Raw genomic sequence first — 27,750 nt, forward strand, 5'->3', positions numbered from 1 at the left:
AAAAAAAAAAAATATCCCTCCCTCCCCCTCTCTTTCTCTCATTTTCGCTCTCTTCTCTCCCTCCTTCTCCTACTCTCTCACTCCCTTTATGTATTTGTTTTCTATCTCTAAACTAAGTATCATCATATTCCTCATTTGGTGGGTTCACTAGGTGCGTTTTCTTCAAAATATTTTCTTAATAGTATAATTTAATAGACATAAAAAAAGAACCAAGGAAAAAAAGTTATTAAGTATCACAGATTTGATTCGATGTGTTTTAAAACGAATGAAAAATAAAAGACATGGGTACCCAGTTCAACTGATTTCATTTTGATAACAAAGGTCAGTAAAAGATTTTGATAACTGACAAAAAGTTTCATTCAGTGAAGTAACACATCCAGATCTCCTTGTCCTGAAAATTACAAACAGATTGAAATAAATAAAGCACTCGTCGATCTCATCATGAAAAAATAATTATGGTACCTGTGATCAATGAGAAAAATAGTATTACAAGTACTCTTCAATAGTTTCTCGTTTCCCGTTTATTCTTGTTCCCAGATATACCAATGTTCACAGTACTGAATTACCAATAATTGAATAGAGTTGGACAGGATCGAGAGGAATAGAGAAGAGCCAACTTACTGATTCAAACCAAATCACCAGACTGTAACCTTAGAGAGAGAGAATAAAAACTCACCTGCCGGCTGCACACTGAGCAAGTTCAGGTCCGTATTGAGCGCGGATCGCAAAGCCCGTAGTAAAGCTTTCTTCTCGCTTAGTATGAAATGATGTGGCGTCACACCGGACAGACGTATACTGAGTGCATGTTGTAGCATATCATCCCATAGGGGCTCTACAGTCAGCTTTACCGGTAAATAAGACGTGAACTTGCCATCGGATACGCTGATGTTGAGATGGTATGTACCCGAGTCCAGTCCAGGACCTGAAATAAATAAACAGGTAAGTAAGGCCACCCGCTCACTATCAGATAGAACTGACAGGTACGGCTGAAAAGTTCCGCCTATCAGTTCTACCTGATACCTGATGAGCACACACACTATCAGGCGAAACCTGATCAGGTGTCCCTGATAGTGAGTGGCTGGCCTAGGTACCACTCATTAAACGCACCCACCTACCCACATCCATACACGCACTCTTTCTCTCTCCTCTTCTTCTCTCTCTCTCTCTCTCTCACCTGTAAGTAGAGTGCCAGTACGTTCATCCATGGAGAAGAGTGAATTCCGTGGGTGTGATATAAAGTAGGAGAGCGTATCATAGGGGTCTTGATCAGTGGCGTGCACACGGCCTAGTTCACCCCCAGGCCAGCGGTCCTGGTAGGATCCCACCCAGATTTCCAGTGGTGTAACGGCGGGAGGGAACTGGGACTCCTCGATAACCTACGGGAGGGAGAAGTCATGTATTATTAGATTAATTACAGATATTTCACAATAGAAATCGTTTCTTGCGGTAGAAGGGGACCGAACTCTGTTTATCCGCTTTGAGGTACCCATTTTTTTTTTTTTTTTTTTTTTTTTTTTAGATATGGATGGGTTAAAATCTTTTGTCCAGGCGAGCGTTCCGTCTTCGCCGCCGTGCACGACAACACTTGCGTATACACAGGATACAACAGATGAGGAGCAGTAACGTGCTAACAGCTACACTTCCTATGATAATCTCCTCGAGTGTTATATTGTAGATAGCGCTAGAGGCGCGGTACGAGCAGGTGTTGTTAGAGGCACAGGGAGGTTCCAAAGCATTGACACACTCTGGAGAGCACTTGTCAGGATTAGTGCAGGAGCAGCGGGATGCTTTCTGTTCACATCGGTTCCCGGCATAACCATTATGACACGCACAGTACACAAGGTGCGTGTGTGAGGGAGACACAAAGCTAGTGACATCAGTAGCTATAGGGGAGATGACATCTGGACTGAACGTTACGCGCTGTTTACACACACCATTGAGACATTCACATTGCCAGGAGATAGTGTTGAGACCGACTGATTTGAGCGCCTCATTTAGTGAGGCCAGTGTGAATCCACTTTATTTAAATTCTGTTATAGGGGCCCTTTAGAGGTAATATTGGATTCGAATAAAAACTATAATATGGAAACTTTGTTTCAATATTTTATGCAATGGACCAAAATTCTTTTGTCATTTGACTTATTTAAATTTTATTATAGGGGCCCTTTAAAGGTAATATTGGATTCGAATAAAAACTATAATATGGAAACTTTGTTTCAATATTTTATGCAATGGACCAAAATTCTTTTGTCATTTGAAGCCTTTCATGGTGAAATTCGATCCTAAGTTCCCAATCCCAAATATCTACCCAAGGACGGGTTATAGGTATCACAGGATTACTGGATAGATAGGTATCATATCAAAGGGCCACAGAAAAAAATGGGGAAAAAAAGTTTCGCGGAAAAACTTGTTCAATTAATGAGGCAATTCATGTCATATGTAAACATACACACCTTTTAGTAGTAAAAACATAAAAAATAAAAATGAAGAAAAATTCGATCCTAAGTTCCCAATCCCAAATATCTACCCTAGGACGGGTTATAGGTATCACAGGATTACTGGATAGGTGTCATATCAAGGGCCATATAAAAAAATGGGGAAAAAACGTTTCGTGGCAAAACTTGTTCAATTAATGAGGCAATTCATGTCATATGTAAACATACACACCTTTTAGTAGTAAAAACATAAAAAATAAAAATGAAGATCCTCCTAACATGAAAGTGGCAGACCATAAATATATATCCTACCAAGATATTTCCTATTTACTCACAGGGTACGCTGAGGTTTATATCTACAATACAAAATTATATAACATTTACACAATTAGGAAGATTAGAAACTTACTTGCTAAGACGAACTAAAAAAAGAACCATGGAATAATAAAATAAAATAATATAATGGAATATAGGTTTGTACATAAGTTATAGAAAAATTAGTTTGCTAAAAAAAAAGAAGAAGGGAATCGAACATGAAAATTTTGACTCTATGATCAAAAACATCTTTGAGTAACGGACCCAAAAATATTGGCAAGAAGTCCTGAACTGTAATATACATATCACACCTCCTACGTAGAACAGATATCAAACAATATATCTAGGTAATATTTACCTACCAAAGGGGTACTAGATAATACAAGTAGGTAATATCCAGATACCTAGGTGGTAATAATAATTATCTACCTACCAAATGATATTAAATCCAAACCTATGGGTATCACAGGATTACTAAATAGGTAATATCCAGATACCTCGGTGGTAATGATAATTATCTACCTACCAAATGATATTAAATCCAAACCTATGAGTTAATAATACGTACCTGTACATTGCATAAAATAATATTCGAATATAGGTACCTAGTACATACTTTAACAATATTAATATTGATACTGTGGCAAGAATACAGTAGTAATAATGTTAGTTAAAACAATGATCAACATTCGTTTAAGACTAAAGTAATACATAATACATGGGATGTTACCAAACGCCTAGATTATACACGTAAATTTTCAACATATAGACAACAAATTAGTTAGATTTAAACGCTATAGAGATGTTTAATATTATAGGCTAGGTTGGGTACCAATCTAATAGATAACGTTAAAAACATAGATACAGAGACAATTTTATAACACGAGAATTAACGTCCGTACATATAGTAATTTAGCTTTTCTCAATATTTTTTTACATACTCTATAATAATATGAAGTAACACATCCAGATCCCCTTGTCCTGAAAATTAATAACAGATTGAAATAAATAAAGCACTCGTCGATCTCATCATGAAAAATAATAATGGGACCTGTGATGATCAATGAGAAAAATAGTATTACAAGTACTCTTCAATAATTTCTCGTTTCCCGTTTATTCTTGTTCCCAGATATACCAATGTTCACAGTACTGAATTACCAAGAATTGAGTTGCACCGGATCGATAGGAATAGAGAAGAGCCAACTTGCTGATTCAAACCAAATCACCAGATTGTAACCTTAGAGAGAGAATAAAAACTCACCTGCCGGCTGCACACTGAGCAAGTTCAGATCCGTATTGAGCGCGGATCGCAAGGCCCGTAGTAAAGCTTTCTTCTCGCTTAGTATGAAATGATGTGGCGTCACACCGGACAGACGAATACTGAGTGCATGTTGTAGCATATCATCCCACAGGGGCTCTACAGTCAGCTTTACCGGTAAGTAAGATGTGAACTTGCCATCGGATACGCTGATGTTGAGATGGTATGTACCTGAGTCCAGTCCAGGACCTGAAATAAATAAACAGGTAAGTAAGGCCACCCGCTCACTATCAGATAGAACTGACAGGTACGGCTGAAAAGTTCCGCCGATCAGTTCTACCTGATACCTGATGAGCACACACACAGGCGGAACCTGATCAGGTGTCCCTGATAGTGAGTGGCTGGCCTAGGTAGCACTCATTAAACGCACCCACCTACCCACATCCATACACGCACTCTTTCTCTCTCCTCTCCTTCTTCTCTCTGTCTCTCTCTCTCTCTTTCTTACCTGTAATTAGAGTTCCATTCTCTCTTACCTGTAAGTAGAGTGCCAGTACGTTCATCCATGGAGAAGAGTGAGTTCCGTGGGTGAGATATAAAGTAGGAGAGCGTATCATAAGGATCTTGATCAGTGGCGTGCACACGGCCTAGCTCACCCCCAGGCCAGCGGTCCTGATAGGATCCCACCCAGATTTCCAGTGGTGTAACGGCGGGAGGGAACTGGGACTCTTCGATAACCTACGGGAGGGAGAAATGATGTATTTATTAGATTTTTATTGGAGATATTTCACAATAGAAATCGTTTCTTGCGGTATAAAGGGGCCGAACTCTGTCTATCCGCTTTGAGGTACCCATTTTTTTTCCAGGATATGGATGGTATTTAACGAGGTGCTGTAGGTAAATAAGTAAGGAAAAATCTGTCTGTCCTGAAAAAATTGTATTTTGACGCTTAGCTCACTTAGATTCCCACCACGATAACCATTCGGTGTGTCCAAACATACCGGCCGTCGATCGATGACCAGATAAACCCATATTGTCGAGGCTATGTGGACGGTTCAGTCGATTTCGATCGACAGCCGGTCGACTATGTGCTATGTGTGTACAAATTTACGCTAAGAAGCAAAGGTTGGATTATGTACGTTGTACGTAAATCTTATACCTACAGTATAAAACTCACCTTAATAATAAGCCAAGTGTCGGAATACAGGGGCGGGGTGCCGTTGTCAAACACTCTCACTTGCAGCAGGAAGTTCTCCTTGACCCTGTAACTCAGCTTAGCAGCAGTCCTAACAGTGCCATCCGGGTCTATACGAAATACCCCACTAGAGTCGCCACTACGTATGTCAAACGTGTAGGGCGGGCCGTTAGGATCAATATCGGCATCCGACACTGAGAGCTGGCATACTGCCCAGCCTGGCATTTTATCCTCCTGCAATAAAATAGAGTAATATTAAAATTAAAAAGACAATTCAGATTCGACTTTCAACAAAGAAAAATTGGTTAGCTTTAGAGAATACTCAGAGCTGAAAAAACTTCGACCCCGCAGGGAACATCGAACCCGGGACCTGCGGCTTGCAAGGCTAGTATGATAAGGCTAGCATTCCTTTCTTTGGTTTCGGGACTCTAAGACCTTGGCAGTTACAGTTCCATCTATCAAACCTACTTATTCAGATTTACAGACTTTACCCTGTGAGGTTGTGGTTATGTACCGGGTTGGGTTGAGACAGGACATTGTTACTACAGTTTGGCATGGGAGTGTTAACTTAAAAACAAGGTTAGTTTACCAACCTTGCTTATCTCAACCCGGTACATAACCACAACCTGAGAATACCTTAGACCTTCCTTACCTGTACTATGGCCGTGTAGTTGTGCTGAGAAAACAGGGGCGGATTATCATTGACATCGCTCACTTCTATGTTCAACATGGTGAAGCTCGCCAGCTCAGGTACACCACAATTCTCACCTAAAGTTGTTCTAAGGACAAGCTCACAAACATGAATTCTCTTACAATAGCCGTGGGTATTTTCGTTTCAGAGTTTTCATTGTGAAAAGCCCGCCTAGTTAGCTTGGTTGGTAGCGCGTCTGTCTTATAAGCACTAGGCCGCGGGCTCGATTCCTGCCCGGGGCGGATTTCATCCTGAAGGAATAAGGTTCGTTCTCGGAACGGCTAGCTTCGTCCTATCCTTCTCTCTTCGATTTCAGGACGATAAGACCTTAGCAGTTACAGTTCCATCTGTCAAACGAAATGGAGAGAAAGTCAGAGAAGTGGAAGAATGCTTTAAAGAAAAGAGGACTGAGAATCAACAGGAAGAAAACTGTGCAGCTAAATTTTGGATTGACCAGAACAGAGAGTACACCTAGATGGAGAACAGCTCAATGTGGTAGACAAGTTGAAGTATTTGGTATCACTAGTGAATAAACAGACTATCAGCAATGTCAGCATAGGTAGGTAGTAGGTATCCATATTTTACAATGTCAGCATCAGCATATCCATATTTTACATCATGTGTTACCTTCACGCTAATCTTGTTAATCCTGGTGGTTAATTATTATCGACAGTATTCTACAAGTCTACACCAAACCAGTCTTACGTCTAATCAAATCACGTTTAATTACCAATGCTGGTGATTTTCACTGTAACGCCCACCACACACGGCCAAGTATAGTTGTATTCAACAACACACTTCAACAACACACTTTAATAATGTTCCCTTTAAATTACAACCCGACACCAGCAATATGCTGAATGGGTTGCGAAAACTTTTCTTCATAAATCTCTATAATAATTCAATCATTTTGTTCTAGGATAAATAATACATTGCAATTTCATTGGAGAAAAAAGGTCTTTAGTGTGGGGCAGAAAAAACACATGGGGGAAATCAACATACAAATAGGTCAGAAATATCGTATCCGTAGATCAAATTTATCAAGGCTGAGGAAAAACATCTAAAACTAAAAACTAAGGTGACACAAAAGGGTCAAAAATTAGGTAATGCGTTGTCGGGGCTGTAATAACTACTCGAAACTGGGAGTTTCGTAGGTAAAATGAGATTTGGGAGAAAATTTTGTTCCTGAATATCACCTACGATCATTATCTATTCTATCATTGATTGATCAAAAAAGAATCTCAATTTTATAATTCCTACTTCTACGAGACTCCAGTTTTGAGTGAAGTAGCACAAGGACATTTAAGAGGTCCTTCAAATAAAAGAGACGTCAGTCTTGTAAATTGGAACTGATAACGTATAGTAATGTAATAACTTAATAAGTATAAGAAGACAATTACATACCATTGTACCTCTATCTTACATAATTATATACATTGGCATGATGTCAGCACACTTATTACTTGTAAATTAATAATGAGATTGATGAGAGCAGTAAGGTCAAATGTCAAGTGATGGGTAGGAAATATGTATAAGGTAATAACACAGTCAGTCGATAAGTAGTGGTGGTGGTTTTTTGTCAGGACAACGTTAGAAAATAATATGATTTCGGAGCTGATGGCATACCATGTGTCAGTCAAACCGATTAATGTGAGGGAGTGGTTGGGCATTACACAGCAAAAACAAAGAGACGTACTTGAATGTACATACTTCACTGTTTGGAAATGGTCGATCGACATTGATCGATATACCATGGTCGATGACATTGATCGATATACCATGGTCGATGACATTGATCGATGTCGACTCAAACTCATCCATACTAAATTTTTTTTTTCCAAGTGATCTGAACTACGGTAGATACCTTATAAGTGGGGTGAGGTTTTTTCAAATTAAATTTACAATGTATATTTTTTAAGGGGGCTTTTGAAAACACCTAAAGGCCCCTAACCCTTCTTGTTTAGATACTTGCTTATATCTTTTCTCTCTTTCTAGGTAATCAGAAAAAAATGCTGAGGCGGGTATCGAACCCAGGACTCTCACCTGTGTAACCAGCTCGCCGGGCGCTAGATCCTCACTGACCACGGCTGAGAATGACATCTGCGTAAACTCCGGGGCATTATCATTGACATCAGTGACGGATATGTTGACTGAGGCTTGGCTGTATAGTGGCGGAGTGCCTAGGTCTGTAGCCTGGATGGTCAGTAGGTACTCACGGGCCTTCTCGAAGTCCAGAACGTCAGCAATGCTGATCACGCCTGAGGGGAGAGACGGGAATGTTTGATTAAAATGAGAATAATTGACTTAACGTCACGTCACGTGAGCTCATGGGGAGTCAGAAAGATGAAGCTCAAGGTTTTCCCATAATATTGTAGGTAATTTCGTTTAAGACAGCCACACTGACATCAAGTTACGTCGCCACACTACTGTCACGTGAACTCACGTAACGTAACGTGAGGGTAGTGTGTTTCCTTTAGAATAATTAGAGCAAAATAACTTGTTGCGATAAATGACTGGGACCATAATCTGAGATTGAACTTGGTTTTAGCTTAAACTTATTTATAATTGGCTCAAATTTAATCAAAATCCGGGGTGGGAAACCTATCGAAAATTTTCAGCCCTCAACATTTCTTGATTTTGATTGGGAATCGAATACCTAACTATAGGAATCATTCGTACACTTACCTGTCTGTGTATCAATGAAGAACTTGCCATGTTCATTACCCCCTATGATAGCGTAGGTGACCTGGGCATTAACCCCGGTATCTAAAGATGTGGCTGTCACCCGTGCTACTTCCGTATCTGGGGAGGCGTTCTCAGGAATGGTAGCAATGTACACTCTGAAATAAAAGGACAGGGTATACATGAATTAACCAAAATAAATCGATTCCGTTAGATTTCCACCCGGGGCGGACTCTATCCTAGAATGATTGACTTTCTCCTATCCTGTCCTCCTCTTTTTGATTTCAGGCCGGAAAGACTTCAGTAGATTGTGTGGTCAGTGTGGACCGTGGACTAAGTGTGGACAGAGCTTATGCCGGATTAACTTATGCCAGGCTAAATTATCAATTTCGCCCTATGAGCAGGGATCTGTCCAAGGATCTGCAGGGTTTTGAGTGGATTGGATTTCATCACATGCCGTCAGACACTACATTTATCAAGGGTCTAGGTTTCCTTGCCTTTGGGATCAATCTGATTTGAAGAAACCTTTTGAAAGATTACTACAAAAAAAAGTTTTGACTTACCTGGATACGAACTCAGGAGGATTATCATTGACGTCGAGTACAGATACCGTAAGGATACTCAGAGTAGATAGCTGAGGCGATCCACTATCCGTAGCCCGAACAGTGAGGTTATAGGAAGCTACTGTCTCCCTGTCTAAGGGTTTAGCCAGGGTTACTATGCCAGAGTCTGGAGCAATGAGGAAATGACCATCCGCGGAGTCTATTAGGGTGTACTTCACCTTACGATTTACACCTGGAAACAAATTAAAAAATATTTATAAAATTTGTGGCAGAGTGATACTCAAAAACTTTGTATCACAGCATTTACCAAGTGTCTCCTTTATTATGATGTCAATCATCAATCTGTAATTAACCATAACACTGGCAATGTCGCCCGCCACTGCTCATTACTCGACCATAGTCCAAAAACTTCGACCCCGCCGAGAATAAAGCCCGTGACTTTCGGTGTGCAGCCCAGTGAAAAATGTTACTTTTTAGGAAACTTTGTTCTTTGATAACCGATGTATAAAAACAGGGTAGGTAAAAATAAATGCATAATAATAAATTATGTATGTATGTTGCAAATGTCGGGATCTTTGACCATTAGGCCATTTTTCCTCTCGCATCCCAATATTTCCCTACAATGTCATTGCAGATACTTATTATTTTATTTACAGGCTAAGCAGCAGGGCCATGTGTGGATAAGATACTTGGGTGGACCGATATCAGTGGTACAGTGGTTAGGACGGTAGACTTTGAATCTGGAGGTTAGTGGTTCGAATCCAAGTCAAGTAATTAAATTTTGCGGAGTGTAATAAGCAGGGAACGACATTTGTGACAAGCATTTAAGGTTAACAGAACTAAAACTCCTTTCAGGTAGTTGGGTAGTTTACGCAACTTATAGGAACCTGCATCAGCCAGCCTGGTTAGCTCGAAAGGGAGCGCGCCTGCCTTGTAAAGCACTAGGTAGCGGATTCGATTCTACAGACGGACCTGATCAGGTGTACCTGTCAGGTCTATCTGATAGTGCGTGGCTGCCCTAAGAAACTAAAAACAAAGGCAAAACTCACCACTAAGCCACACATGCGTGAGAGAAGACAGAGAGGGGGTACCCTGATCTGTAGCGATAACAGTAAGGTGATGCAAAGCTTGGACTTCATGATCTAGAGATCGCTTGATGTAGATAGAACCGTCTTCAGCGTCTATGTGGAATAGATCGGCCGATGTGTTGCCTAGGGAGTAGCGGATCTGGGAGTTGATGCCTGTGGTGGATGAAGAAGTAAGTATTATTATAGCTTTATAGCTATAGTTACAAGTAAATAAATTACACAAATTTAATATTGTATCCGCAAATACCTAATACTACTTAGTTCAAGACACGGAAAACAAATAAATAAAACTTAGTAGTTACATTTTCGGGAACAATTCACTTCCAAAAAGTCTTAGGAACCTTCGCACATAGGTATTTCAACCCCTCTGATAGCGGATCTGGGAGTTGATGCCTGCGGTGGATGAAGAAGTAAGTATTATTATAGCTTTATAGCGATAGTTACAAGTAAATAAATTACACAAATATTGTATCCGCAAATACCTAATACTACTTAGTTCAAGACACAGAAAACAAACAAATAAAACTTAGTAGTTACATTTTCGGGAACAATTCACTTCCAAAAAGTCTTAGGAACCTTCGCACATAGGTATTTCAACCCCTCTGTAGGCATAGGTAGCCTAGTTAGATTGAATTGTAGCGCGTCTGCCATGTAAGCTAGATCGCGGATTCAATTCCCGCCGTGGCGAAATTGATCGTAAACAGGTAAGATTTGTTTTCGGAATGGCTGGCTTTCTCCTCTCCAGTTCTCCTTCTGCCTTCGATTTTGGAACGATAACACCTCGGTTGTAAAAGTTCCCTCTATCAAACCTCCGGAAAAAAGCCCTTTTCTATTGTAAACATGTAGCGATGTAGGGAGAGAAAAAAAAATCTCGAGGAATCAATGTGCTATTTGTGCTGTCGAAGAAATTTTCTGCTTACCCGAATCGTTATCGAGAGCGCGAACTTTCAATATGAGGGTCCCGAACGGAATAAATGGAGTTTGAAATTAAAATTATGAGCTGGAATCTGAGTGCACGCCAGTGCGCCAGGCCAAGTATCGATAGAATAAACAGACCTCTTTTTATAAATAAATGTTTTCATTGCTAAGATAAGAATGAGAAGTCTTTTTAGACACTTTGAAAACTAAACGAACGAAGTGAATTATTAATATTAGTGCTTGAAATTTAGGATATTTTATCATTAATTCCAGGCGCAGTCGATCCTTCAAAAACTCCATAAGCTTTTTCCTAACCTTTAGGGATGAGATTTTCTTTTTTACTGGCAGGGTTCACCTAATGTCTCCTATTGGATCTCTTCCACCCAACCACCCGGCTTACCTTTGAGGACAGGCGTTCCTTCCGGTACATTCTCCGCGAACGCTATCGAGTAGCTGTCCGAGCTGAACACTGGACTGTTATCATTCACGTCCAATATCTGCACCGTGACCTCACACATGGCGCTGAGTGGCGGGCTCGAATCGGTATACGCTTCTACGCCTAGGGAGTAGACCGACTTGTGTTCCCGGTCTAGAGGTGCAGCCAGGGTGATCTGCCCGGTAGAGTCTATAGTGGCTAGCATTAATTTGCGAGTAGAAAACAAGCCTCGTGACAAAAGACGTGGGATCTTAAATTGAATACAACACAATCAGCCTAGTTAGATTGAAGGGTAGCGCGTCTGTCATGTAAGCTAGATCGCGGATTCAATTCCCGCCGTGGCGAAATTGATCGTAAACAGGTAAGGTTTGTTTTCGGAATGGCTGGCTTTCTCCTCTCCAGTTCTCCTTCTGTCTTCGATTTCGGAACGATAACACCTCGGTTGTAACAGTTCCCTCTATCAAACCTCCGGAAAAAAGCCCTTTCCTATTGTAAACATGTAGCGATGTAGGGAGAGAAAAAAAATCTCGAGGAATGAATGTGCTATTTGTGCTGTCGAAGAAATTTTCTGCTTACCCGAATCGTTATCGAGAGCGCGAACTTTCAATATGAGGGTCCCGAACGGAGCCGCCTCGGATATGGACACGTTGTACCAGTCCTGTGGGAACTCGGGGGGACAATCGTTGACATCCGTGACCCGAACTGACACGAACACTTCGGCGGAATGACCCGAGACAGAGTCCGTGGCACGCACCGTCAGGGTGTACTCTTGAACGGTCTCGAAATCCAGCTCGTCAACCACAGTGATGGAACCTAGCGGGGGGATGGAAGATTAGATTATTGTATTGGGACAGTAGAGAATGTGTCAAATATTAGAGCGACAAAGTAGAAAATAATATGGAAAATATTGTAAAATAGAGTATACCTTGCAATAAATACCATTTCAAGCGCATACCTTGCAATAAATACCATGTACAAACAAGCAAGATTGATTTCTTTAAAAATATGTATCATAAAGAAAAAAATGGCTAGCATTAATTTGCGAGTAGAAAACAAGCCTCGTGACAAAAGACGTGGGATCTTAAATTGAATACAACACAATGTCTGAGTCTATAGTGAAAGTGGGAGAGCCGGAGATAAGCTTGAACTGGACCGGGATACTGGAGACCAGCTTCATGGTGGTGATGACGCTGCCTGGAATGGGAAGGAGAAAGTATGGATGTGTGAGAATATAGAATAGACCTATTTTTTACATATTTATTTTGTCAGTCTATTTAGCTTGGAAAGTAGAGGCTTGCCTCGTAAGTGCTACGTGTCGAGCTCAGGAAGAACTTTGTCCTAGAAAGACAAGCTTCGTTCTCGGAACGGCTGGCTTTCTCCTATCCTGTCCTCCTCTCTTCGATTTCGGGACAATAAGATAAGTTCTAATAAAAATGAACCGCGTTCTAGGCTGTTCGAAAGTTTTGGCCAAAGAGTGTTACCAATGGGTTTTCTAACTTACTAATGTGTAAAGTTGTATTTCCCTTTCGAAAACTGAGATTTCCCCTCTTCCGAAGCTCGTTTCTAAGCTTCGTTCTCGGAACGGCTGGCTTTCTCCTATCCTGTCCTCCTCTCTTCGATTTCGGGGCCATAAGTTCTAATAAAAATGAATTCTAGGCTGTTCGAAAGTTTTGGCCAAAGAGCGTTACCAATGGGTTTTCTAACTTACTAATGTGTAAAGTTGTATTTCCCTTTCGAAAACTGAGATTTCCCCTCTTCCGAAGCTCGTTTCCCCTTTTGGTAGCGCCTGTACTAAACCATAGGAAATTCGGAACCAGACGAAATGGGAAACCATATCTTAAAGGATGGAAATTTGGAAATCTTTTTTTGTTTCGAAAAGGAAAATACACTGTGTGTTCTCGAACTTACCAATGGGCGAGGCTTCGGATATGAAGAACTTTTCGTCTTCCTGTTCAAACACAGGTCTCTGATCCTTAGGATTCATAACGTACACTTCTATAGGTACATCAGCATGAAGAGGGGGAATACCACGGTCACTCGCTCGCACGAAGAATTGGAACACTTGATTTTCTGTAGAATAGAATAGAATTAAATTTTATTAGGATAGAATTAAATTAGAATGGAATAGAACAGTACAGAATACAATAATAGTGCTTATTTATAATCATGGACTCTCAAGTTTAAGGTAACCAAGCACTAGGCAAAGTTAACACCGGGGGCCCCGAGGCGTTCTCCACCACCTACCTCTTAAGTGCACTCAGCCTTGTATGAATTGAGTAGCTACTTTAATCGAGTAGGGACCAGTGGCGGCATTACCAGTGTAAAAAATTGTTGAAACATGGAAATTGATTGCAAAGATGAGGCACTTAAAAATGCTGTGATACACACAAAAGTTGTGTAAAAGCTCTGCTTTACCACAAAAAATTCATGATTTGATTTACTCACCATAAGACACCGGGCTCTTAGCCAAACTCAGCCCGCCCGTGTGTTTATTGATAGCAAACAGATCCGCCACTCCCTTCCCTTCTCGTTCATAGATAGCATACTCCATGGCACCGTTCAAATCTTCATCGAGATCGCTCGCTTTCACCTTGAGAAAGCCGGAGTTGACCGCTAAGCTAGACGGAATCGATATCCGATATTGGGGCAGGAGAAATATCGGCGCGTTATCGTTATCGTCCGAGATGCGAAGTCGTACGGTAGCGAAACCGGACCGACCGCCCGAGTCGGACGCGATGACCGGGATTTCGTACACCTTGCGCACCTCGCGATCCAGAGAGATTTTGGCGATCAGCTCCCCTGTGAAAGAAACGAAATAGTTTGATTAAATGTTAAGATTTTCCTAACAAAATGTTGAATTAAATGTTGTTTTTTTCCCCTAGGTTTAATGGCAGAATTCTGACTGTGAGTTCTTCCATCCAACCAATGTAATGATCACCTTCAGGTAAAATGACCTAGTAGTCAAATAACCCGACATTTGCAAACAACAACAACATGATCACCTTCAGACCAAGCCTGTTGGCGGGATGGAAAATAGTTGAAGAGAAGTAAAAAGAGAAAATATCCTATTGAGAAGCTACAAGCCACGTTGCCTGCCAGCCTAGTTTGCTTAGAGCAGTGTTTCCCAACCTGGGCGATATCGCCCCCTTGGGGGCGATGGAGATTTTCATGGGGGCGATGAAGCCTTAGGGGGCGATATGGGGGGCGATCAATAAAAGGAGCGATGGCTATTTAGGGGCAAAAATGTAAGTAGGTACCTACTTATTTTTTTAGTCTTAAAAAAATAAATCCGAAGAGGAGAGAGAGAAAAATATTGCACGTGCGTCCGAGTTTTGCCGAGCAATCCCGAGATCCTGGTTTCATTCAGCTCTGCTCCTGACGCGTGCGGTTTAGTTTTTATCTTTCTAATCACAGAAATTGAGTGTTGACAGTGAAAAAATAATTATTGTGCAAAAACTTCCATTTTGGCAACTTGAAAACGAAGCTGAGAAATAGGCTGAACATTGTTGAGAGGGGAGACTTGCGACTTGACCGCCCGAATCGGACGCGATGACCGGGATTTCGTACACCTTGCGCACCTCACGATCCAGAGAGATTTTGGCGATCAGCTCCCCTGTGAAAGAAACGGAATAATTTGATTAAATGTTAAGATTTTGCTAACAAAATGTTGAATTAAATGTTGTTTTTTTCCCCTAGGTTTAATGGCAGAATTCTGACTGTGAGTTCTTCCATCCAACCAACCAATGCAATGGTCACCTTCAGACCAAGCCTGTTGGCGGGATGGAAAATAGTTGAAGAGAAGTAAAAAGAGAAAATATCCTATTGAGAAGCTACAAGCCAAACAAGCCACGTTGCTTGCCAGCCTAGTTTGCTTAGAGGGTGACGTGCATGCCTTGTAAACGCGAACTTTATTGAACAGATAACGTTCGTTCTCGGTACTGCCGGCTTTCTCCCATCCTGTTCTCATTCTCTCTTCGCTTTCAGGACGGTAGGGCCTCTGTAATTACAATTCCCTTTATCAAACCTATTTCTTTTTAAGTGGTATAGTGTAAACTTATGTACCTGTGGCATTATTCATGTAGAATATCTCCTGCAGACTCTGCGAGGGCATCGTGTAGACAATCTCCCCCGAGTCTTCATCTCTAGCGTGCACGCGTATCACTCGACTACCGGGTGCTTGGTTTTCCATCATCTTCACATCATACTGGTGCTTGTCAAACTGGGGCGGGGCTCGATTGGCCGATAGCATCTCCACACGGACCCTGGCGAACGAGGTGTAGACGCCATCCGAAGCGGATATGTTGAGGAGGTGCACCTTGGCCTCGCCCAGCTTGTGAAGGTTGATGAGGGTGATGATACCTGGGGGAACCAGAAGGAAGGGATTAGCGACTGGGGGAAATGTTTCCTGACGAATCATTAAAACCACCCTTGATAAATAACTTTAAAGAAATAAAATTTATACGTACCTATATGTATAAAAATAATTAAAGAAATCGTCCCTTCAATTACGTAACAAAAAGACGTCCGTTGTTACAACTTCCTCTATCAAAATCTTTTGCAAAAAAAGTGCAAAAAGTGTCCCTGGACGAGGGCTGTATGTACATCGTACATATTAGTTTCTACTTCTACTAAGGGCTCAAGTTCCACTAATCAGGGCTTAAAGAACTCCGAGCGAGATAGAATCCGATTTCTCTGACAGTCTGAATAAGGTCTACACAGTGTCTACAGTCTACAATTCTACAGTAGCTGAACAATTCTAGTCTAACCTTAATACAGCCGCTTTTGTAACTAACCCACTCACTCACCTAAAGAAATAAAATTTTTATGTACCCATATGTATCAAAATAATTAAAGAAATTCAATTACGTAACAAAAAGAAGTCCGTTGTTACAACTTCCTCTATCAAAATCTTTTGCAAAAAAGTGCAAAAATAGTTTTTTCAACCTAATTTAAAAAAGTGCAAAAAGTGTCCCTGGACGAGGGCTGTATGTACATTGTACATATTAGTTCCTACTTCTACTAAGGGGTCAAATTCCACTAATCAGGGCTTAAAGAACTCCGAGCGTGAAGCTACTCGAGACTCGCATCAGGGATTTAAAACGCAGCGTTGACGCCAAAGTAGGGGAAGTGGAATGAAAAACACGGGTCACTTCACGTCGGGTTCGCATCGCACCCACGTCGGAATGAAAAACAGACCTAGTGTCTACAGTCTACAATTCTACAGTAGCTGAACAATTCTAGTCTAACCTTAATACAGCCGCTTTTGTAACTAACCCACTCACTCACGTATACAAATTCTAACTCACTTCTAGATGAGCTAGGGAGTAGGGAGTCTATCTGTACCAGTATAGAGGTTTACCTGTACGAGGGTCCATAGAGAAGGTCTGCTGCTGGTTACCGCCCACAATACTATAGGTGATCCTATCGTGATCCCCTACATCAGGATCGGATGCTGTCACCACTGTCACGAATTGACCCCTAGCAGCATCTTCTGATAGGAAACATGTGTAGGCCATCTGATCCAACTTGGGTGGGTTGTCGTTGATGTCCAGAACTAGATAAGGGAGGAAGAGTAGAAATTATTATGGTTAAAAAAAAAAAAAAAAAAAAAAAAAAAAACGGGAAATTGTTTGTTTGTTTGAACTTTATGCCTGGCCAAACCGCTCATCCGATTGCTATGAAACTTTGTCAACTTATTGCTTGCATTCCCGTGAAGGTTATAGGCTGTTTTCCGGTTCGTTTTTGTTAAGCTACGCCGAGCAAGACCACTAAATGGATGAGTGACATGAGGTTTATAGAGTAAAAATTAAATTTATCCGATTTCAATGAAATTATTTCCTACAAGAACGACCATGCCTTAAGGATTTACTAGCAGATTTCGGCTATAAATTATAAACAATATTATAATATTGTATTATTTATTATAAAAAACATTAATATATAGGTACATACTTATTGATCAAATTGCACGAACGTGAATTTAATGAGGAAAAAAAGCAAACCCAGGCAAAAGGAAAATATTTTACACCCCGGAAAATTACATCACATTATTGTGTTCCAAAATAAACTTAAAACTACTAGATACTATTTATTTACTCACTAAATCCAATATATTAAAAATCCAAAGCACTATTCGACTAACCAATTAAATTAAAAAAATAAAGGAAATAAAAACTTATGCTCTAAGACCCATTTGAACCAAAAGGAAGGCATTTTTAACGCATAAAAAATACTACAGAAGGAACATAATTATGTCAATGGCACTAGATACAAAATAATAATAAAAAGAAAAGAAAAAAATCCAAAAAATAATAAAAAGTAAAAATACTGTGAAATTATAAATCAACTCAAATGAGCAACAAGACCATTACAAAAACTTGAAAATAATTTACAAAACGAAAGCGCAAACAACCCAGTTGGTACAAGAAAGCCATTGGTGAACAGTTATCATTTGATTGATAATTTGATACTATGTTCTAGTGATTTTAAGATATTCTACCATCAGTTTTGGTACTTTTGGGGTGGATTGGGCTTTTGGGCTTAACGTAGCCTCTAAAAGCCCGAGGACTTTTGATGGCTCCTAAGTTAACAAAACGAATGTCCTAAATTTAGGGTTTCGTGCCTTTAAAGGCCCCTTTTCCGGGTAAATTCTTAGTTCATTGAACCACTAAAAGATTACTTATTATTTTTATTTTAAAATTTAACCCCACTAAAATATTAGAAATCAAATGATAAACTGTTGACTAGTCAAGACTACTTGTAATCTCTGTACTCACATGGCCCATTGTTACCATCCGCCACTGTAGGGAAACACATAGAGGGGGAAAGGGAGACGATGTATTAGTCAGTGGTGGACATTTAGAAATTAATTTGGACACATTTCAGGATAGGTAATTTATGAATAAATTAGTAGATATCTAACTAGAGAGAGGGAAATAGCACTTCACAGGTGTGCTTGCAAGTAGCTGAGACATCCATCAAGATGTTAACTAACTAGTCTGAAAGGGAAAATGAGGTTTCAAGACACATGCCCATTGTTTATTTATAACAAAAGTTTATTTTCGCTACAATTTTCCTAATACCTACTGGGGTCCTTAAAAGGTAGCTTTCAAGTTGGTAGCATGTATACAAAATAAATCAACCATAAGAGGTCCTAATTACCTAGGAATCGTATTAGAAGCCTAAGCCAGCCTAGTTAGCATAGTTGGTAGTGCGTCTGCCTTGTAAGCGCTAGGCCGCGGGTTCGATTCTACAGACGGACGACCTGATCAGGTGTACCTGTCAGGTCTATCTGATAGTGCGTGACTGCCCTAAGAAACTAAAAACAAAGGCAAAACTCACCACTAAGCCACACATGCGTGAGAGAAGACAGAGAGGGGGTACCCTGATCTGTTATACAATCCTTTGTGTTACTTGGGGATTGGGGGGTTCAAAATAATTAATTTTCAAGACTAGGACATTGTGCTGTTCCCCTCATATCAAAAAATAACTCACCAGTATTGAAATCCACAGCAAACTGCTCCCTCGAATTGCCGCCGGTGATACTGTAGATGAGTTTTCTGTTGAGGGAATACAATCCTTTGTGTTACTTGGGGATTGGGGGGTTCAAAATAATTAATTTTCAAGAGTAGAACATTGTGCTGTTCCCCTCATATCAAAAATAACTCACCAGTATTGAAATCCACAGCAAACTGCTCCCTCGAATTGCCGCCGGTGATACTGTAGATGAGTTTTCTGTTGAGGGGGGACTCGGCCCGTATGGTGAGGGGCAGGGGAGAGTGGATTTGTATGTCTTCACGTACAGAAACCGAATAGAATTGTTTGTCGAATACAGGCATGGATTTATCGATGACTTTAACGTTCACAGAGACTTCGGTAGAACAGGGCTGGATTCCTGAGGAGAGAATAGAAGAGGGCATCATTAGGTTTTTGATATATAAAAAAAAGTTAGTCATAATCGATTCACAATACATCTGTTCGATATGTTCGATTCACAATACATCTGCAATAGTTCATCCGATTTTAATGAAACTTGGCAAAACTGTTCAACAAGTAAGGGAAAATTTCTCATTAAATTTTGAGCCGGAAAAGAGTCTGAGTGAGGTCTACAGTTCAACTTCATTGAACTCTTCTTTTTCTTCGCCTTTTCCCGTGTACAGACGGGGTCGGCGTTTTTCGTCAGCCTCTCAATAAGCCCTACTATTAGGGTAATTGCTTTGACATTTGGTTTTGGCTGCATTTTTAGGAGTGGATGTTGCCCTTCGCACTCAACCTTTGCTATTTTATCAGTTATGGTACTTTTGGGGTGGATCGGACTTTTGGGCTTAACGTAGCCTCTAAAAGTCCGAGGACTTTTGATGGCTCCTCAGTTAACAAAACGAATGTCCTAAATTTAGGGTTTCGTGCCTTTAAAGGCCCTTTTTCCGGGTAAATTCTTAGTTCGTTGAACCGCTAAAAGATTAATTATTATTTTTATTTTACAATTTTAAACCACTAAAATATTAGAAATCAAATGATAAACTGTTGACTAGTCAAGACTACTTGTAATCTCTGTACTCACATGGTCCATTGTTACCATCCGCCACTGTAGGGAAACACATAGAGGGGAAAGGGAGACGATGTATTAGTCAGTGGTGGACATTTAGAAATTAATTTGGACACATTTCAGGAAAGGTAATTAATGAATAAATTAGTAGATATCTAACTAGAGAGAGGGAAATAGCACTTCACAGGTGTGCCTGCAAGTAGCTGAGACATCCATCAAGATGTTAACTAACTAGTCTGAAAGGGAAAATGAGGTTTCAAGACACATGCCCATTGTTTATTTATAACAAAAGATTATTTCGCTACAATTTTCCTAATACCTACTGGGGTCCTTGAAAGGTAGCTTTCAAGTTGGTAGCATGTATACAAAATAAATCAACCATAAGAGGTCCTAATTACCTAGGAATCGTATTAGAAGCCTAATGACCTCGCTGGAAATCGAACCCGGGTCTCCCGCGTGCAAGGCAAGCGCAGTGACCACTACACCATGGGAGCTGACTTACCTGTAGTCGATACAATATGGAACATCCTCCGTGCTGCAGACTCTACAATACTATACTCCAGCAGTGCATTAGTTTCTGAATCTTTATCCTCGGCTCTAATCACTAACGGTAGTGAGGTGTTAGTGAGCACTAGGGCGCCTATAGGGGCCGCCTCACTAACGTAGCCAGTGTAGTTGAGTTGAGTGAAGTAGGGAGTGTTGTCATTCCGGTCCAGAATGTGAACGATTACCGAGCATACAGCCTTGGCACCCGCCTGAAATAGGGAGAAAATAAATTTCAATAATTTATGATGGTGAGTCACCTATTGGGCTCTGAAGTGTTCAGACCAAAAATTGGCCCCGCTCAGTTCTGTGACCCCAAATTTGAAATTGTGACGTGCTTTGATGCGACGTGAACCTGTACCAAATTTCATCAAAATCGGACCAGGCAATCGCGAGTTATAGCGGAACATACAAACAAACAAACAAACAAACCAAATGCAAAACTGTCGAGTTAAAACGTGGACCTTCACTTCGTTCGGCCAGTGAAAGTATATTCTTCTACATGCATGCCTATAAGTAAACGGAAAAGTTTCGTCTGATTTTTTTTTTGTTTCGGCCAGGATTCGAACCCGGCATCTTCGAGTCGGAAGTCAGTTCTCTTGGCCACTCAGCCACAGGTTAGTTCACTTACCATATTGGTAGCAGTCACGGACAGGTTATAAATCCGGGTGGCCTCATAGTCCAAAGGTTTCTTAGTCAGCAGCACGCCGCTTTATAAGATTACAAGGGACTACATAAACATTACTAAGCCTAAAACTATCACATTACCACTTTTCCTGTGATAGAGAAAAGTGCGCTTGTCTAGACAAGGATTTGTTTTCCTGGCAAACCCAGAGAACTCTCTCTCTCTCCTCCTTCCTTCTCCCTCCTCTTCCTTTCTCTCTTTCTCTCAACTCTCGCTATCTATCCTTCTTCCGCTCTCTATCTTCTTCCTCTCTTTTTTTCCCAATCCACTCAATTATAAAATTTCACAACAAGAATTTTACATTAGTTTTTTTACCCTCATACTAAAGATAACAAGCTCAGTGTTATACCTATGTATTAATACTGAACATATCGTCTGAATCACCCCGTATGATTTCGAACACTAGGGAGGATGTAGAGCGGGCTTCAATATGGCGAACAACTGTACCGGGTGGCTCATTCTCAAACAATTCCGCCGCGAGTTCTGTTGCCTCTCCCTCTCTCCTTCCCTGTCATTTTTGTCTCTCTCCCTCTCTTTATCAGCCTGTTTTTACCTTTCTCTCTCTCTATCCTTCCCCTTTCCTTCCATCTTTTTTTCTTCGTCTCTCCCTTCCTCGTCTTTTCTGTCTCTCCCTCCCCCTCCCTCTTTTTGGTTTTTTGTCTCCCTCCCTCTTTCACTCTCATTTTTTATTCCGCAATAATAATAACTATACTTAGGAACCCACCACCTGCCCATACGTACAATACATAAATATACGTTGGGTGCGCGAGCATTTTGCCCGTTTGTGTTTGCCAGAAAAATTATCTCTACATACACTACAGGAGTTTTTTTTTTTTTCTCTACAGTAATTATACGACCGACGCGACGTAGGAAATTACACGGAAATGACTGGAACTTCCCTGGGTTTTAATGGTCTGTTTTTATTGAAGTACCTAATGTCTAATGAAACACCTGCTCTTGTGGATGCTCTTGGGCTATAACAATACATTGAGAAATAGAAATGAAAATATGAAAATTTTTACCCCGAGCAGGAATCTAACTTATCGTTTACAAGTTAAGGTGAGTTTACAATCGTTTATCGTTTACAAATTAAGGGAAAACTGATGCATACAGGCAGGTACATACAACAATAACTGTTCGTAACTACTCGTATGATGGATATATACAATATAGGTACCAACTACCTACGTATCATCAAGGTACCCAAAAATTAAAATAGCTTTCGTTAAAATCCACCCATCTCCCACCTAAGGTTATTCAAATATATTTTAATTAGTTATCCTGGTATGACGAAAATTATAATTAAAACTTTCCATACAACAAAATGCACACATGCTCAAAATGTTATAATTTTTCGTTTAAGTTTAAAATTCGAGATTTTTTTTCTGGGTTTCATCACCATCCATTTCAATTTTGCATTCGGAATTGAAAAATTAATTTCAAAATTCTTGGTATTTTTACTTTCTATTATTTTTCCTCGTGTCCTCGTGTGAGCAAAAAATCGTCACAAGCAAAGTTTAATTTTCAACACGTCACTTCCCGTGGCTACTCAGTGAAATGCTCCACACACGGGTCGGAATTTTTTATATTAATTTTTTTCTCGAGTAAGCTCTATATTGGAAAATTGGAAATACTTTAGGACCAATTTTCAAGATCCACAAATCCAAAGGACTATAGCTCCGAGCATAATCATAGGCCTTTCGTTTCCTTTTGGAAAAACCGCCTTACATTGAGGGGTTTTTTTATTATTAAAGAAAAAAAGAAAGAAAGAAATGGAAATGATTTTCACTCAAACTATCACTCAGTCAAATTCAAAATCAACGTAGCACTTTAGTTTAGAGATCAACAAGAGAAATCTGGTAAACAACATCATAAACCAATATGTCCCATGGAAGTCACTGTGTTTTTCCATTTGTATTAAAAATAAAAACTTCAAAAATTATGTTTTTTGATGTTACATTACAACATTATATATTTTTTTTATTATTATTATTATTTTTTTTTAAGGCCTGAAATAGGGAGAAAATAAATTTCAATAATTTACGATGGTGAGTCACCTATTGGACTCTGGAGTGTTCAGACCTAAAATCGGCCCCGCTTTGATGCGACGTGAACCTGTTATAGCGAGTTATAGCGTACAAACAAACAAACCAAATGCAAAACTGTCGAGTTAAAACGTGGACCTTCACTTCGTTCGGCCAGTGAAAGTATATTCTTCTTCATGCATGCCTATAAGTAAACGGAAAAGTTTCGTCTGAAATTTTTTGTTTCGGCCAGGATTCGAACCCGGCATCTTCGAGTCGGAAGTCAGTTCTCTTGGCCACTCAGCCACAGGTTGGTTCACTTACCATATTGGTAGCAGTCACGGACAGGTTATAAATCCGGGTGGCCTCATAGTCCAAAGGTTTCTTAGTCAGCAGCACGCCCTACAATTATTTCTCTCTTCCTCCCTCCTTCATCTCTCCCTTCCTTTTTGGTCTCTGCCTCTCCCTCTCTCCTTCCCTGTCATTTTTGTCTCTCTCCCTCTCTTTATCAGCCTGTTTTTACCTTTGTTAATACTGAACATATCGTCTGAATCACCCCGTATGATTTCAAACACTAGGGAGGATGTAGAGCGGGCTTCAATATGGCGAACAACTGTACCGGGTGGCTCATTCTCAAACAATTCCGCCGCGAGTTCTGCCTTGGCAAACCTGAGGGAGGAAATAGAATCACATTGAGAAACAGAAATAAAAAATACATTGAGAAATAGAAATGAAAATATGAAAAGAAGCGCTGGGTCGCGAGTTCGATTCCCGCCCGGGGCGGATTTTATCCTGAAGTTGTTCTGGGAACGGCTGGCTTTCTCTTATCCTAGCTTCCTTCGCTCTTCGATTTCGGGACGATAAGACCATAGCAGTTGCAGTTCCCTCTATCAAACCTTTTGGAAAAAAAAAAGTATCTTTTAGGTTTGATACAGGGAACTGTAACAAAGGAGGTCTTATCATCCTGAATTCGAAGAGAGAAGGAGGACAGGATAATAAAGAGTCGGCCGTTCCGGGAACGAACCTTACCTGTTTAGGATGAATTTTACCCCGAGCAGGAATCTAACTTATCGTTTACAAGTTAAGGTGAGTTTACAATCGTTTACAAGTTAAGGGGAAACAGATGCATACAGGCAGCTACATACAACAATAACTGCTCGTAACTACTCGTATGATGGATATATACAATATATGTAGGTACCAACTACCTACGTATCATCAAGGTACCCAAAAATTAAAATATCTTTCGTTAAAATCCACCCATCTCCCACCTAAGGTTATTCAAATATATTTTAATTAGTTATCCTGGTATGACGAAAATTATAATTAAAAATATTGGGAAAATCCTACAATGCTGCAGTGAGTACCAAAGTTGTGACATAATAACATAAAGAAACTGCATTTACATTTTTGGAATATAAAAGCTCAAGACTTACAGGGGAAAAAATATATGATTTAAAAAAATAAAGATAAAAAAAATATCACAACCTTGGTTCAAGTTTAACGACTAAATATGAAGAAACCTGGTTGGCGAAAAAGATTGAAATTTGAAATCAACCAATCATATTCTGAATAACTAAACAAATTAAGTTAAACTCATTGGATTCAGTAATCTTGATTTCAAAATTTGGACGAACATTAGTTAAAATCATAAAACAGTTTGACTTTATTACCTAAGATTCATTTGTTATTTTTCCTAAGCTGCAAAAAGTAAAAAAAAAAAAAGGTTTAGTTATTTTTCTAAAATTGAGCAATTGAGCATATATGTATTTATACAGGGTGTCACTTACCTCGGCGGATCATTGTCGGCCATGACCACGATGATCTGCACAGGTACCGTGGCCGCCAGAGGTGGTGCACCCTGGTCTGTGGCCTTCACCAGAAGCATGTACTCGGACATGAGGCTAAGATCCAGTGGCCGGGCAGTCTGTATAGTGCCTAGGATAGGGTCCATGGTGAATACATTGCCTATGTTACCTGTGGAGAGAAGAGGAACAAGGTTAGACTTGAAATTATTCATTTGTTTTTAACACTTGAAGTGTTATGCTCAGAGACAGTCATTTTCCTGAGGGACCATGTTTCGAGCATCGACCATAGCTTAGTAAAGACCCAAGAGAAAATGAACAAACCATACTAATTGATATCTGTATGTACTGGGATTCGAACCACTCTCTTGAGATAGGAGTTCAGTGTGTTTTCAAATGACTTTATAAGATTACAAGGGACTACATAAACATTACTAAGCCTAAAACTATCACATTACCACTTTTCCTGTGATGGAGAAAAGTGCGCTTGTCTAGACAAGGATTTGTTTTTCTGGCAAACCCAGAGAACTCTCTCTCTCTCCTCCTTCCCTCTCCCTCCTCTTCCTTTCTCTCAACTCTATCTATCCTTCTTCCACTCTCCATCTTCTTCCTCTCTTCTTTTCCCAATCCACTCAATTACTCAATTATAAAATTTCACAACAAGAATTTTACATTAGTTTTTTTACCCTCATACTAAAGATAACAAGCTCAGTGTTATACCTATGTAATGTACATAATCCAACCCTCCAACACCGACAACCTTACAATGTTGCCAAAAGTCTCTCTCCCTCCCCTCCCTCTCTCTCTCTCCTACAATTATTGCTCTCTTCCTCCCTCCTTCATCTCCCCCTTCCTTTTTGGTCTCTGCCTCTCCCTCTCTCCTTCCCTGTCATTTTTGTCTCTCTCCCTCTCTTTATCAGCCTGTTTTTACCTTTCTCTCTATTCTTCCCCTTTCCTTCCATCTTTTTTTCTTCGTCTCTCCCTTCCTCGCCTTTTCTGTCTCTCCCTCCCCCTCCCTCTTTTTGGTTTTTTGTCTCCCTCCCTCTTTCACTCTCATTTTTTAATCCGTAATAATAATAACTATACTTAGGAACCCACCACCTGCCCATATGTACAATACATAAATATAGGTTGGGTACGCGAGCATTTTGCCCGTTTGTGTTTGCCAGAAAAATTATCTCTACATACACTACAGGAGTTTTTTTCTCTCTACAGTAATTATACGACCGACGCGACGTAGGAAATTACACGGAAATGACTGGAATTTCCCTGGGTTTTAATGGTCTGTTTTTATTGAAGTACCTAATGTCTAATGAAACACCTGCTCTTGTGGATGCTCTTGGGCTATAACAACGTACAATACATAAATATACGTTGGGTACGCGAGCATTTTGCCCGTTTGTGTTTGCCAGAAAAATTATCTCTACATACACTACAGGAGTTTTTTTTTTTCTCTACAGTAATTATACGACCGACGCGATGTAGGAAATTACACGGAAATCACTGGAATTTCCCTGGGTTTTAATGGTCTGTTTTTATTGAAGTATCTACTGCCTATTGAAACACCTGCTCTTGTGGATGCTCTTGGGCTATAACAACACGATCGAGATGTTCATGAGATGGACAGAATATTTGTAACCAATATAGGAAATGAAATGTCAGAAGGGCCAGCCTAGTACTTGTAAGCGCTAGGTCGAGCTTTAACCCTAGAAGGGCAGACGTGAGTAAATTTTACTCACACCTAGTTTATTTTCGTGATAATTCTATCTTTTTAAATAATAAAATATAATGTTTTGAAACTTGAAACATATCTATTTCATATTCTGCGTCTTATAGTGGCAAAAAAATCGCTCTTTTTTAGTGAGTGACCAAAAAACAGTCTACCTTTCTAGGGTTAAGGCCGTTTGCCCCTACACCAACTCCGAGAGTGGACTTTTTGTGTGGAGTCTATGGAGCTAAGCTGAAATATTTCAACACAATAAGATGCCTTCTCAGCAGTTATACCTCAGCAGACCAGCAGTTGCTGAATTGGGGTCTTGGCCTTGAGCTTGGGCATATTTTTCAAATGGGCAGAACTTGAACAATAATATAACTTTATAATATTTAGTCCTTATAGCTATATCTTTATCATTGAGAAAGAGAAAGAAGAGAACGAGCAGTAAGAGTAGAGAAGGAGAGGGAAAAGGGAGGAAGAAGAAAGAAGAGGGGAAAAGAAAGAGAGAGAAGAGAGGAAGAAAGAGAGAGAGGGAAGAGAGGAAGAGAGAGAGACAGAGAGAGAGAGAGGGAAGAGAGGAAGAGAGAGAGAGACAGAGAAAGAGAAAGAGAGAGAGAAATTGTAACAAAACTGGTTCTTTGGAGGAGAGAAGAACGATACAAAGTCCGCGGTTATCAAACCCGCAACCTAGGGCTTAGAAGACACGCGCGCTACCCTCCAAGGCTAACTAGGCAGGCAAAGTTTATTTATAGGTATAGGATTACTCTTTGTATGTTTTTCTAAACTTATAAGTATGTATTGTGCCTATAATGACTACCAAATAAAGGTTTATTTATTTATCAAGATGCCTTCT

The 27,750-nt window shown here is 40.1% G+C and overlaps 1 protein-coding gene and 2 long non-coding RNA genes across 3 annotated transcripts in view; 1 reads left to right on the forward strand and 2 right to left on the reverse strand.

The window, feature by feature from the left end:
• The window catches only part of LOC103516597 (fat-like cadherin-related tumor suppressor homolog), a 36,977-nt gene that overhangs the window by 2,005 nt on the left and 7,222 nt on the right, over positions 1 to 27,750 (reverse strand). The window contains 25 exon segments of the mRNA XM_026828938.1: positions 677 to 922; positions 1,175 to 1,376; positions 1,576 to 2,017; positions 3,692 to 3,731; positions 4,012 to 4,257; positions 4,545 to 4,746; positions 5,186 to 5,437; positions 5,856 to 5,993; positions 7,896 to 8,152; positions 8,580 to 8,734; positions 9,140 to 9,386; positions 10,189 to 10,380; positions 11,546 to 11,778; positions 12,700 to 12,775; positions 13,490 to 13,651; positions 14,027 to 14,380; positions 15,644 to 15,940; positions 16,941 to 17,135; positions 18,923 to 18,970; positions 19,251 to 19,475; positions 20,629 to 20,881; positions 21,301 to 21,379; positions 23,412 to 23,469; positions 23,902 to 24,047; positions 25,169 to 25,355. Coding sequence (XP_026684739.1) covers positions 677 to 922; positions 1,175 to 1,376; positions 1,576 to 2,017; positions 3,692 to 3,731; positions 4,012 to 4,257; positions 4,545 to 4,746; positions 5,186 to 5,437; positions 5,856 to 5,993; positions 7,896 to 8,152; positions 8,580 to 8,734; positions 9,140 to 9,386; positions 10,189 to 10,380; positions 11,546 to 11,778; positions 12,700 to 12,775; positions 13,490 to 13,651; positions 14,027 to 14,380; positions 15,644 to 15,940; positions 16,941 to 17,135; positions 18,923 to 18,970; positions 19,251 to 19,475; positions 20,629 to 20,881; positions 21,301 to 21,379; positions 23,412 to 23,469; positions 23,902 to 24,047; positions 25,169 to 25,355 — 4,932 coding nt within the window.
• On the forward strand, positions 2,146 to 3,250 carry LOC113470471. The gene is made up of 2 exons (XR_003393513.1): positions 2,146 to 2,249; positions 2,507 to 3,250. It is a non-coding gene; the product is annotated as an uncharacterized LOC113470471 (long non-coding RNA).
• Positions 10,255 to 11,198, reverse strand: LOC113470472. The gene is made up of 2 exons (XR_003393514.1): positions 11,148 to 11,198; positions 10,255 to 10,380 (listed from the first exon to the last, which is right to left on the reverse strand). It is a non-coding gene; the product is annotated as an uncharacterized LOC113470472 (long non-coding RNA).

Source organism: Diaphorina citri, unplaced genomic scaffold (assembly GCF_000475195.1).
Source record: "Diaphorina citri unplaced genomic scaffold, Diaci psyllid genome assembly version 1.1 scaffold1612, whole genome shotgun sequence".
Taxonomy (NCBI): domain Eukaryota; kingdom Metazoa; phylum Arthropoda; class Insecta; order Hemiptera; family Psyllidae; genus Diaphorina; species Diaphorina citri.